The following is a 13,383-nucleotide window of genomic DNA, read 5'->3' as shown; positions in this document are numbered from 1 at the left end:
ACTACCTTGAATATAGAACATTAATAGATAATACAGAATATCATTTTAAGTGCAGTGCCTTGAACATGGTGCCTTAATGGCTCACAGAAGTGTGGGAGGAATGAGTGAGTGACATTGCTGGATCTCAACTTCAAGGAGATCAATTTTGACAGCTGAATGGAGCATGGACTAGGGTGGGGAGAGAACTGAGGCAGAGAACAACACATAGGATATTGCAATAGTCCAGGTAAGAGATGATGAGGATTGGTACAAGGGATGGTGGCAGCATCAGAGAAGAGAAGGAATGTATATGAGAGATATTACAAAGGTAAAACCAATAGGACTTGACAAAAGATTGGATTTAAGGGGTGAGAAAGAGTAGAGAATGACATCTGTGTTGTGCGTGTGGTTCACTGGGATGATTGAGGTACTCTGACAAAGTCAGAGAATACGATGTTGTTCCTCCTTGTTAAGGCCAATTCTTCTACTGGTATCCCTGATCTCACTAGCAATAGTGTTTCTGGGGAGCTTGCCCCATCAGTCATTCAAAAACTTTTTCAATACAAATCTCTGCCAATTTGGTGACTTCATAATCATTGCTTACTTCACTATTGCTTAGATGAAACATACTCAGGTTTCACCTATCAGAACAAAATCGAAAACCTTTCTTGATCCCCCCATTCCCTCAAGCTATCAGCCTTTACTGATAAATTTCTAGGAAGAGAACTCTTCTCCTAGAAAGAGATAACAAGGATGTTCAATGGATAGGGTTCTAGGCCTGGACTCGGGACAACTTGAGTTCAAATCTAGTCTCAGACTCTTCTTACAATCTTGGGCAAGTCCCTTAACCTTTTTTCCCTTAGTTTCCTCAACTGTAAAATGTGGATAATAAAGCACCTACCTCACAGGGTTGTGATGAGGATCAAGTGAGATGTTATTTGTAAAGTGCTTAGCATGGTGCTTCATAAATGCTTATTTTCTTCCTTCCCTACACTTGATGCTTCATTTCTTCATCAGAAATTCACCCCTAAAGCCCTTCACGATCTGGCTTGCAACCCCACCATTTCATTGAAGTTGTATTTTCAAAGATTACAAATGGTCTTTTAGTGGCTAAAACCTTTGTATTTTTCTCAGACTATGTCTTCAGTCACTTTTTTGCCGTTTTTGATACCGCTGATTAGCCATTCTATTGTTCATTCTCTCTACCTTTGGTTCCCATGATACCGCTTTTTAAACATTTTCTGGGGCAGCTAGGTGGCGCAGTGGATAGAGCACTGGCCCTGGAGTCAGGAGGACCTGAGTTCAAATTTGGCCTCAGACACTTAACACTTACTAGCTGTGACCCTGGGCAAGTCACTTAACCCCAATTGCCTCACTTAAAACAATTTTTTTTTCTACCTACTTATTTTACTCTCTCAGACTTTGGTAGTTCATCATCCATTTCTGTTGCTTTGCCTGAGATTATGACTCCTACCCTTGCCTTTCATCTAGGATAAAATATAAATTCCTTCCCCTACCATTAAGACTCTCCAAAAATCTGTCTTCAACCTATCTCCCCTCGAACACATCCTATTTCTCAAACAGAAGTTCTAGTATTTCCATGAATTCTTTATACCTCCCCTTCTGTACTTTTGCTCGAGCTGTCCCCAGTTCCTAGAATATACTCTATCTCATCACAATGAGCCAGTCATGGCATCACAGGATGGCAGACCCTCACATCATTTTATAGATGAGGAAACTGAGACCAAGAGAAGTTAATTTACTTGCCCAAAGTCATAAAGATGGTATGCATCAAATGCAAGGATGGTGCTGAGGTTCTCTGACTCCAGTCAGCTCTCTTGCCATTGTACTAAAACTTGGGGGCTACTTCACCCCTGTAAGCTTCCCTAGATTATCTTTCATCAAATATTCAAAGAAAACACTTTACCTGTTCCTTCCCTGTGACCCAATTAAAATCTGATTGTATCCACAATCTGTATACATGCATTCTCTCCAGCAGAATGTAACATTCCTAAGGACATGGCCCTTTTGTTTCTGTTTTTGTATGCTCGGGGACTAGCACTATACTTTGCAACTGAAGGTGCATTGATAAATGTCAATATGCAAATATTTTTTAAAATTTATTTTTGTCATTTTCCTGACCCTTAAGAATGGAATTTTTATTGTATATTTATATTACTCACCCTTACTAGGTTCAGGAAAAAAATACCCCCCCCCAAAATCTATATAACTCCCGAATCTTCGTCTCAACCAGTAGTTTCAATATTCTTTAAACCTTTACAGTACCATCAAGTAATGGAACTATAAATTTGTTGGTAGAGGTGCAGTTAAGTAATAATTATTTAAGGGAGATAAAGGTGAAATAAAGGATCCAAATTATCCATAAACCAAATAATCAATGAATCACCAAAAATAAACAAAGGCCCAAATGACTGATGAGAAAGCAATTATATACCCACTCTGCTTCACATGTCTCACTGGAAATTGGAGTTCATGGTATTGACTTCTGAATTTCAAGTTAACAAGGAAAGCAACAACAACAACAAGAACAAAAAAAGAGGAGAGAAGAAGAAAAGGCAGCTAGTATAGAGCACCAGGCCTGGATTCAGGAAGACCTACATTCAAATCTGGCCTCAGACACATAACTGTCTGACCCTGGGAAAGACATTTAACCTGTCTGCCTCAGTTTCCATATTTGTAAAATGGTGGTAATAATAGCACCTACCTCACAGGGTTGTAAAGATCAAATGAGATAATAATTGGAAAGTGCTTAGCACAGTGCCTGGCACATAGGGGGCACTATATAAATGTTAGCTATTTTTGGCTACTAAAAAAAGAAGGACCTGGCTGATATGGATAAGATGAGACCGTATTTTAAAAGTCATGTGATCTTAGGAACCGTTTTGTAGGGCAAAATCTTTGGAAAGTGATAGTTAACCAGGATTCTCACCAAGATGTCAGATTCATTAAGTTCCATTGTAATGTTAATTTATTTAATTGTTGTATCAGAGAATGAGATCATAATAATTTATTTCCTTATTTGTTCTTTGTATTTTCAACAATGAGGAAAATGTATAGCCAAAATTTTTATTTAGATAATAATTTTTTTAAAGTTCATGGAAATCCATTTTAAGATAAGCTAAGAGATTATTTCTAACATGTGCACAACTTGACAAATGAATTTTAGAAAACATTTATAAAGCATACAAAACCACAGTTTTAAAGTTTGAAGTGGCAAGGACCAAAACTTCTTCAAAACAAAGATGTATTATAAGGTTGGAAGAAATCTCAGACCTCAGCTAATCCATGTCCACTGCTATTAGGCTAATAAATCTAAAACATCTTTAAAGGACAAGGAACTATCTCATCCTTCAGTTTTTCTGGGGAAATATTCTTCTTTCATTTCTATTATTTGGAAACAATTTTCCAAAGGCCAGTTTATTTCATAGAGATGAATTTTCTGACCTAACATCAGATAGGTTATAAAGCTTTCATTAATTACATTAATATTTTCATGAGTTAAGACCAAAGAAAGCATACTCACTACAGCATTATGTCTCCAAGTACAGCCATTTATTTCATCAAACATCTGTAGCTTTGCAGTAGTATGCTCAACCATAAAATAATACATTTGGGTGGCCACAAATTAGCTGTAGTCTCTTATTTTCTACTAAACAGTGCCATAAATTCTGGAATATATCTTCCTGTTGGCTTTGAAAACATTTCTTCACCAAATGCTTTTCCCCAAATACACTGCCAACAAGACAGGCCATCAAAAAGAATGGCTCTGAGAAGATTTACACTATTAGTGACCTAAGAAACTAGTTAGCAAAATGTAAATAATATCTTTTTTGGTAGTTTATTGCAGCACTTATTTAAAGAATTTGGATACTTCTGTTCTACTGGAGAGAAGAGAGTGAAAGGCATCCCTTTCGTAAATAAATTTTAACTTTTAGGCTTTCATTCACTAAATCAGCCTTTAGTGAGTCTAAATATCACAAGAGTAGCTTAAAAGAGTTAGCCAGATATTTAAAAAGGAACAATTTGCTGTGACAAGGCTTAGGAACATAAGCTAAAAGATTTAAAGCTGGTCATGCTTTACGAGGTCATCTACATGATACAGTGGATAGAACAGTGAACTTGGAGGCGGGAAGACCAGACTTGTGATCTTGAAGGGCAAATCATTTAACCCTTCTGTGCTGCAACATCTCACATGAACAAATCAACATGCATTTATTAAGCCAACTATATGCCAAACACTTAATATTCAGACTTACTATTTGAGTGACATTAGGCAAGTAACTTAATCTCTCTCAGTCTCAATTTTCTCACTGTAACCTCTATCAAACTAAATTTAAGTGCAGGAATGAAAGCTGTGAGGTATCAGCTTCCTTCTTTCCAGAAGCAACTTTTGTTCAAGTTTTGGAGGGAAATGTTCTTTCTGATGAGATATGAAGAAATTAAATGTCTGGCCTTTTGGAATTTCTTGGGAAAACTTAAGAATTCCTTCCACTGGTGTCTACTGGTTGAATAAATGAAGTACCAGAAATAGTAGACATTCATACTGAAATTATCTAGGAATTATTTAGGCTGACTCCACTATCTTAAAGTATTTAGAATTTTAGGATTAACCAATCAGTAAATTTTCATTGAGCTACTACTATTGGCCTAATTAGATACTCAGGAAACCCTAATTGCACTATCAGTGAGAAATATGGCATGAGAAGTTCTACAGAATGTGAGCCTTCTGAAAGCAGATATTCTTTTATTCTATGGATGCATATGTCCCCATCCCAAGTATAGTGCCTGGGAGATGCTAAGTGCTTAATAAATAGTCATTGATGGATTGACTGATTAACTGACTGCATCCTTTTTTGTCTTTAACAATTTTGAACACAACACCCCATATATCATGAGCACTTAATAAATGCTTATTGATTGATTTTTTTCATCTCTACATTGAATTTCTTATTCATCTGTTATCCCTTTCAACCCTTTTCTTTAAAGGGTTGTAATAACTTCAGAAGAGGGAGATTCACATAGTGCCAATTCTATCAATAAAAATGGGCATTACTACTGTGTAAATAGATTAAAACTGTTGTAATCTTTGGAAAGGTTATCTACAACACATACAATAATAGCACTATAATAAAAGGTCATCTCCATATTTTATGCCCCATTTATTGACAATGTTTCTTAATAAACTAGAAAAGGAATATTGCTAAAAATCATTCTAGAACTTTGTCAAAACTTTTTGCAACTTTTGACTCCTCTTGTGTCCAGGTATGAAGAAAAATTCTCAAATTACTCCTTACAGACAATGTTGTTCTTAGAGAGATGCTACCTTGCTGATTGTCTATGAGATGACGTAGTGATGAACTCAGATACCAAACTTCAATTCCTAGAATGTCCCTTCCCCTCCTCTCTTTAAACTGTCAGTCCCAAGATTGATCAGAACATTGCTTCTTACTGGCTATTTTGAGCTTGGGATATGGGGATGGTTGCCATGGTAAGCCTTGTTTCTCCACTAAGAAGAAATAGAGAGGGGCAGCTAGGTGGCGCAGTGGATAGAGCACCGGCCCTGGAGTCAGGAGTACCCGAGTTCAAATCCGGCCTCAGACACTTAACACTTACTAGCTGTGTGACCCTCGGCAAGTCACTTAACCCCAATTGCCTCACTAAAAAATTAAAAAAAAAAAAGAAGAAGAAGAAATAGAGAAGCTACTATCTATTAAAAGCATATTGTCACATGAATATGTGAAGTATTGCTCACAGTCTAATGGGAGAGACAACCTCCTTTATATATACAGATATGTACATACACATGCATATATACAAACTTTATCCATGCATGTATATTCTTTATACGTATGAATTTTATATATACACATATGTACTTGTATGTACATATATGTGTTGTAAAAATATATATGTGAAATTTATATCATTTGTTTGGACATTATCTCCCCCATTTTTTGAGCTTTTTTAAGTAGACTATTTTTTTGCCTTTCTTTGTATCCTCCATGCTTAGCACAATTTGGGGCATATAGTAGGTGTTTAATAAATGCATGTTGATTTGTTCACATGAGCTATTGCAGCACAGAGGGGTTAAAAGACTTCCTTTCAAGATCACAAAGATGGCAAGTAACAAAGCCAACATTTGAACCTGAATCTGGCCCTCTCCATTCTGATGCCTATATCTCAAATGCCTTTATTTTATGGGGCAAGGTAGAAAAATGGGAAGGAAAAGAGGGGAAAACCTCAGTTTTTTAAAAGGGAAAAAATGAGGTAACCAGAGATTGAATAGTCACAATCAGAAACAGAATATAGGGATTCATTGGCTCTTCAGGTTTATCTGAAGGTCTTCACTAGAGCTTTGGTGTTTCACAGACTTTTAGAACTAGAAAGAACATTAGAGAACATCTATAGTGACACAAGTTATTACATGAATTGACCCAGATCATCTAGGCTGGGCACTATCTTGGAAATGCAATGAATTAATTCTAGATTGATGTTGCTCCAGTTATTTTACCAGATTAACTACCACAAAAGTCACATGTACAGACCTGAGAATTTACTCCATCACCAAATAAAAACAAGAATCAAATGCCTATTCTTTCAGCAAAGGATTTTAAATCTCATAGTGGCTTCATTTCATTCTGTTTAAGAAAAAGATCCTTCATACACAACAGTCATTCATTCAGGTTACCTTGTCAATGCCATCATCTGTGAGTATGTTGTCTCAGGAAGGTTTTAGGATAATTTGCAAAAGCATATTTGGGCAGAGCCATTCCCAACTTTTTGATACAATCAATCTCTTATATAAGGGTTTTAAAATAAAATATTCTGCTGAGACAGCGGTAGAACCACAATTTAACTATGAAAATCAAGCCAACAGTAATTTGCTTATTACTTTAAGCTTCCCAGCTGCTCCATAGACATTTGGAAGAAAAATATAAATGCAATGAAAAAGAAGCTCTCGGGCTGTTCCTCATCTTCAAGTGATGACCTTGAACATAATAATACACTTTTAATAGCTCTAAGACATACTGCTAATGCTGTTGTATACAAAGTTTGCTGTCAGCACATTCTAAAGAGGCACAGTTGAAGATTTAAGATTGAATGGCCATTAATTTATACTTCACTGGGTTCTCATTTCCCTGTAAGTCAAATAAGTTACTGGAAACAGCTCTACACAGCATGTAGATATACAGTCTCCTTAGGATGTAAAATATCTTAAGAGTTTGGAAGGAAATTAAATTAGCTACCAAGAAATAAAGGACAAAAGAAAAATCTGGTGCAAAACAGATTGGTCCAACAACCAAAAGAGTTTTAATTCTCAAGTCAACCTTATATTGATATTTTGGAATGAAGAAATATAAAAAAATCACAGTGGCTGGAAAACATTAAACTACCTTGTATATGAATATGATATCCTAGAAATATGTGTTAGCGTGAATTTAAGAGATCATTTTCAGGGAGCAACTAGTAAAACTAATGTTATTTCATTTATACATAGTTATGAAATATAAAACAACTTGCTCGAACAATAATGAAAATTAGAAATAATACAAAGGACACCCAAAAATGTATGCTGGATTTAAGCTTATTATTGCATATTACTGGAAAAGACATGAGAAATAGGATGAAATTTGCTGTTGTTGTCCAGTTCCTTTCAGTTATGTCCAACTTTTCATGGCCCCATTTTAGGTTTTACTAGCAAAGATACTAGAGTAGTTTGCCATTTACTTCTGTAGCTTTTTTTACAGATGAGGAAACTGAGGTAAACAGGGTTAAGCAACTTGCCCAGGGTCATATAGAAGTAAGTATCTGATGCCAAATTTAAATTCAGGATGATGAATCTTCCTGATTCTAGACCCAGCAAACTATCCACTGTGCCATTTAATGCCCCCATTGTACCACATAGCTGTTCAAAAATAAAATATATTATTAAATTCTTGAAGAACATGTGACATCACAGATGTCACATTCCATTTCATGCAATGCTTTCAACTGCCCAATCTGGCAAATTTTTTTGCCATCTGCCTTGCCACTGTACCCTCAGGATGATCAGTTCAGAGATCATGCCCTGGGGCACTTAATCCACTTAGTTTTGTAATGTCCACCCTCCAGATGAATTATCCTGAATCAGGAAGAAATGAGCTGACATAGCATACTATATGTAACCATCTACAGACCACAAGATCATGATTTCAGTATACCACCCTTTCGATCCCCCTTCCCCATCTACCTCTTTCTCTGGAAACTATATTGCCACTATGCTACCAATCAATCCTTCCACTGTACCTTTGCTTCTGGAAAAGTTGTGTAAATAAACTCCTTTTTAGATGCACTCACCAACCTTGTGACTTCCCAAACCAAAATATTCTTTCCTGGCCACTGCTCCTTTATACACTTATCTCCCCTATTGAACTGTAAATTCTTTGAGATTATAGTTTGAGTTTCATGAGTGTATTCTCAGTAATTTCCACATACTAAGTATTTAATAAACACTATTTTCATTCATGATCCTATAGTAGAAAGTTGGAGTGTGACATTAGGACCCCTAAGTTGTTAAGAGTCAGTCAATAACATAAAGGGTGATACCACAGACAAATTAGGAGAAGAAGGAATAGTTTACCTGTCAGGAGAGGAGATGAATATATGACTAAACAAGAGATGGAGAACATTAGGAAATACAAAATGGATCAATCTGATTACAGTAAATTAAAAAGGTTTTGTTCAAACAAAACCAATGTAACCAAGATTAGAAGGAAAGCAGAAAGCTGGGAAACAATTTTCACAGCCAATGGTTCTGATAAAAGCCTCATTTCTCAAGTATATAGAGAACTGAGTCAAATTTATAAGAATACAAGTCATTCCCCAATTGAGAAATGGTCAAAGGATATGAACAGTTTTCAGATGAAGAAATTAAAGCTATAGTCATATGAAAAATTATCTAAATCACTATTAATTAGAGAAATGCAAATTCAAACAAATCTGAGATACCACCTCACACTTAGCAGATTGGTTAATATGACAAAAATGAAAACAATAAATGTTGGAGATGTGTAAAATTGGAACACTAATACATTATTGGTGGAGTTGTGGACTGATCCAACCATTCTGGAGAGCAATTTCTAACTATGCCCAAAAGGCTAGAAAACTATACACACTCTTTTACCCAGCAATTACACTACTAGATCCGTATCCCAAAGAAATCATAAAGAGGGAAAGGGACCCACATGTACAAAACTATTTATAGCTGCTCTTTTTGTGGTGGCAAGGAATTAGAACCATCAATTGGGGAATGGCTGAACAAGTTGTGGTATATGACTGTGACAGGATACTACTGTGCTATAAGAAATGATGAGCAGGTAGATTTCAGAAAAACCTGGACAGACATACATGAACTGATGCTGAGTGAAGTGAGCAGAACCAGAAGAACATTGTACAGAGTAACAGCAACATTGTGTGATGATCAACTATGAAATACAGTTTTTCTCAGCAGTATAATGATCCAAGACAATTCCAAAAGACTTATGATGGAAAATACTCTCCACATCCAGAAAAAGAACTGTGGAGTCTGAATGCAGATCAAAGTATACTATTTTCACTGTTATTTTTTTCTTGTGGTTTTTCCCTTTTGTTCTGATTCTTCTTTTACAACACAACTAACATGGAAATATGTATAACATGATTATGTGTGTATATATATGTATGTATATGTATAACCTATATCAGATTGCTTGCCTCTTGAGGAGGGGAGAGGGAAGGGAGGAAGGAGAAAAATTTGGAACTCAAAATCTTACAAAAATGAATGTTGAAAAATAATCTTTACATGTAAATGGAAAATAAAATAAAATATTAGCCAAGAAATTCAGTCAATAAGCATTTATTAAGCACTTGCTATATTCTATGTACTGAAAGGCCCCCAATGTGTTAGGTATATCCTATACAGAAGGATTTACAGAAAGGTTTGGAGGAGAAGTAAGACAAGAAGATGTGGATCAATTGAAATCTGCACCTAAGGTGAAAGTATCTGAACTAATGTGATCACAGGTCCATGATGTTATCATAGGATAGAGAATCTAAATATTTCAAGTAGTTATTTTTCAGGTACAATTTTCATGCCAGTAGACAACTAGAGCCTATTTAAGAATTACAGACATAATATTCTTCCATTCATAGTTGTAATTTTTTAAGCACCTGGAGAAATTTATACTCAACTAGCAGGGGTTGGGGGAAGGGCTGGGAAAGCAAAAACTTGGTTAATTAGCATATCAAAAGAAGAAAAAAAGCCAAACACTGAAGTTCAGAAAACTTCCAGTACAATACCTTGCACAGAGAGGAAGACTGATGCAACTGTTGATCCTCCTTCATTAGAAACCACACAATTATATTCTCCAGCATCAGTAAATTTTACATTATTTATCTCCAAGGAGAGGTTGGTCAGAGTCCTTATCCTAGATGGATCTGCCAGTTTGACATCTTTACCATTTCTCTGCCAAGTGAGGTTGTGAGGTACTGCACTTAGGGCGAGGCACGTCAAGATGGCTTGTTCGCCAGGAGTGACAGTCACATTGTTAGGCACTTGGATGACAGGAGGTGGCTCTATATAAAATCAAGAGGCACAAGTCAGGAACTCAAGAATCATTTCCATTCATTCAGAGTTGAAAATTATAAAGTGAATCTCTTAAAATTTACTGCAGAAAAAGGAAACTAATACATGATATTCTGGAGGGGACAAAAGAAGCTATAACCCTGTGGGAAGGTTAGATAGATAAGAAAGATTGGAGAGGCACATACTGGCAAATGTAGGACATAGGTATGGAAAGAAAACTGGATGGGGGAAATCACATGGCCTAGCTTCAAGGTATTTAATCTTGCCAGGCCTCAGTTTCCTCATCTATTAAATGAGGGGGTTGAATTAGATGGTCTGACAGATCCCTTTTGGTTCAAAAATTCATGATCCTCTGATACCATAATTCTCTTTTGTTAAAAATCCTGTGAACCTAGAGTAATAGCACTAATTCAGCAATAGATAGAAGTTGCAAAAGGGCAAATTTAGGCTTGGTGGTAAGGAAATACTGCCTAACAACTAAAATTATCCTCAGTATAATGGTTTGCCTTGGGAAGCAGTGGAACCCTCTTTCCTGAAGAATAGGGTGGGTGACCTCGTGTATATTTTGTAGAGGGGCAATTCTCATTCAGATATGGTTTTGGAAATTCCTTTCAACTCTGAAATTATAAATGAATAAATTCACAAACTATATATATATATATATATATAAATTGTGAAAATATTTTTACTGACTAGGCTAATTTGGGGCTAAAGCTGACTGGGGTACTAATCTGGGGACTGTTGACTATTTGGCTATCTGACTGTCTATTAATTTAATGTGGGCCGTTTATACAGTTCCACCACACTGCTCCACTCCCAAAATTGATACTTGAAAAAGATTAAGAAGCCTCTTAACTAAATAATCAAAGCAGAGTTTATTTATGAGATACTATTTAAAATTATGAATACAGGGAAATAAAATGTACAACCTGACTGCATTCCCTGGTACTTTCACCTGCTGCCCCTGGAGCTTTTTCAATAAAATAAGGGCCTTAGCCACCTCTCAACTCAGGGTATGTTACACTTTCCCTGCTCAGCTATTTTCTTCTAACTCCTCTTAATCTTCACTTTCTCCAACCTGTGCCCTGTGCTGACCGCTTCTGTGTTCTCCACTGCCTCCTGGTCAGTCTGTGTGTCTGTCTGCTCTGTCAGTCTGCCTTCTGCTGCCTTTCCCCCCATCTAATCTTGTCCGCCGGCCTTTCCTCCTTGCTCCTAGTCCTGCGTTACTGTTCCTCTCGTCCCCCCATCTCTCGTCTCACCCCAGTCTCGTCTGCCCCCCCACATATCTCTATATATCTTCTTTCTTATCTCCACTCAAATCTCGGGGCTTTTTGCACCCACAGACCAAGCTAATCCGCCAGCCAGGGCTGTGGCTGGTGGGGGAGGGGGGGGTGTGTGCTCGAGCCTCACGTGCCTCAGGCTACGCCAGAGCCCAGCATCTCTCCAACACCTCCGCTCAGGTTGGAGGGAGCTGGGGGCTTTTTCCTCCCAGCTATCTGACCTGCCATCTTGTATAGCCCCCGGGGCTTTTTGACTCAGCTGAAGGAGAGGGTGAGGGGCACCAGAACCTCCCACACAGAAGAGACCCTGAGGGCCTAAGGCTTTCTAATCTCAGCCTAAAGGCAGGGTTCCCAAATCGAAATAAATTTCCACAATATACATATATATACATATATGCACACACACATATACCCACAAACACAATTTTGATTTTTCCATGCTTTTTTGAGAAAATGGCATAATTAGGAATTTTTTGGTCTAGACCTGCTCCAAATATATACATATCTATATATGCATATTTTACATATAAAGAGACACATGCATGTGTGTATAGACACATGCAGAACATGCCTGTATAGATCACATACAGAAGTTCATGCAATATACAGAGCCAAGGCTCATTAAGGTTAGTTCACAAGTCTTTATTGGCACTGACTGTCTTCTTGCTTAAGCAATATTTCTGAATCCACTCTTCCCTTAAACTACTTCACTGTTCTCCTTCACTTAAATTAATATTGCTGGGAAGGAAAAAACAAGAGCTCAAGTGTTTGTTTTCTCAGAAGCGGAAGAATGTTGACACCATTCCAATCCCTTCCATAATTACAGCAGATGAAAAAATGTGCAGTTCATGATGTACGTCAACTTGTTAAAATGGAAATGCTTTAGAAGACAAACTGTATTTTTCTAAGAGCAAGACACTACAAGTAGTTTTGTTTGCAGAACAAGTGATGTGCATTTTTTATTTACAAGCTCCCGTGTTCCACCTCAAACCTGATTTATTGTGTGTGTGTGTGTGTGTGTTTTCGGGGCAATGGGGATTAAGTGACTTGCCCAGGGTCACCCAGCTAGTAAATGTCAAGTGTCTGAGGCCGGATTTGAACTCAGGTACTCCTGAATCCAGGGCCGGTGCTTTATCCACTGCACCACCTAGCTGCCCCCTCAAACCTGATTTATTAATAACAAAAATAACAACTCTTAGATTTATAAGCATGGCACACATTTTGAAAGAAGTTTTAGTCTTGAATTGTTTCAAAAATATGTGTAGATTTGTATGAAGCAGATGCAATGAGTACAGAAGTAGAAAAGAAATGCTTCTCTGACAAAGACAATACGTGGTTACTATTATTTGCCAGCACGTAAAAATGTTATGCCATTACACATGGTAAGAATTAATTGTGTTACAACTAAGATTTAGGCAAATGTCTACTTCTAGACAGGCTAAATGTCTGAAATTGTACTTTGCATTTCCAGTGGCAGATTCGATGCCAACTAAGAATCTG

The 13,383-nt window shown here is 37.0% G+C and overlaps 1 protein-coding gene across 1 annotated transcript in view; it reads right to left on the bottom strand.

The window, feature by feature from the left end:
- Positions 1 to 13,383, bottom strand: part of HMCN1 (hemicentin 1) — a 517,054-nt gene that overhangs the window by 284,780 nt on the left and 218,891 nt on the right. Inside the window, 1 exon segment of the mRNA XM_044003022.1 lies at positions 10,318 to 10,593. Coding sequence (XP_043858957.1) covers positions 10,318 to 10,593 — 276 coding nt within the window.

The sequence above is a fragment of the Dromiciops gliroides genome, chromosome 4 (assembly GCF_019393635.1).
Source record: "Dromiciops gliroides isolate mDroGli1 chromosome 4, mDroGli1.pri, whole genome shotgun sequence".
Taxonomy (NCBI): Eukaryota; Metazoa; Chordata; class Mammalia; order Microbiotheria; family Microbiotheriidae; genus Dromiciops; species Dromiciops gliroides.
The sequence above is the reverse complement of the archived record's forward strand: the minus strand, read 5'-3'. Positions and strand labels throughout refer to the sequence as shown.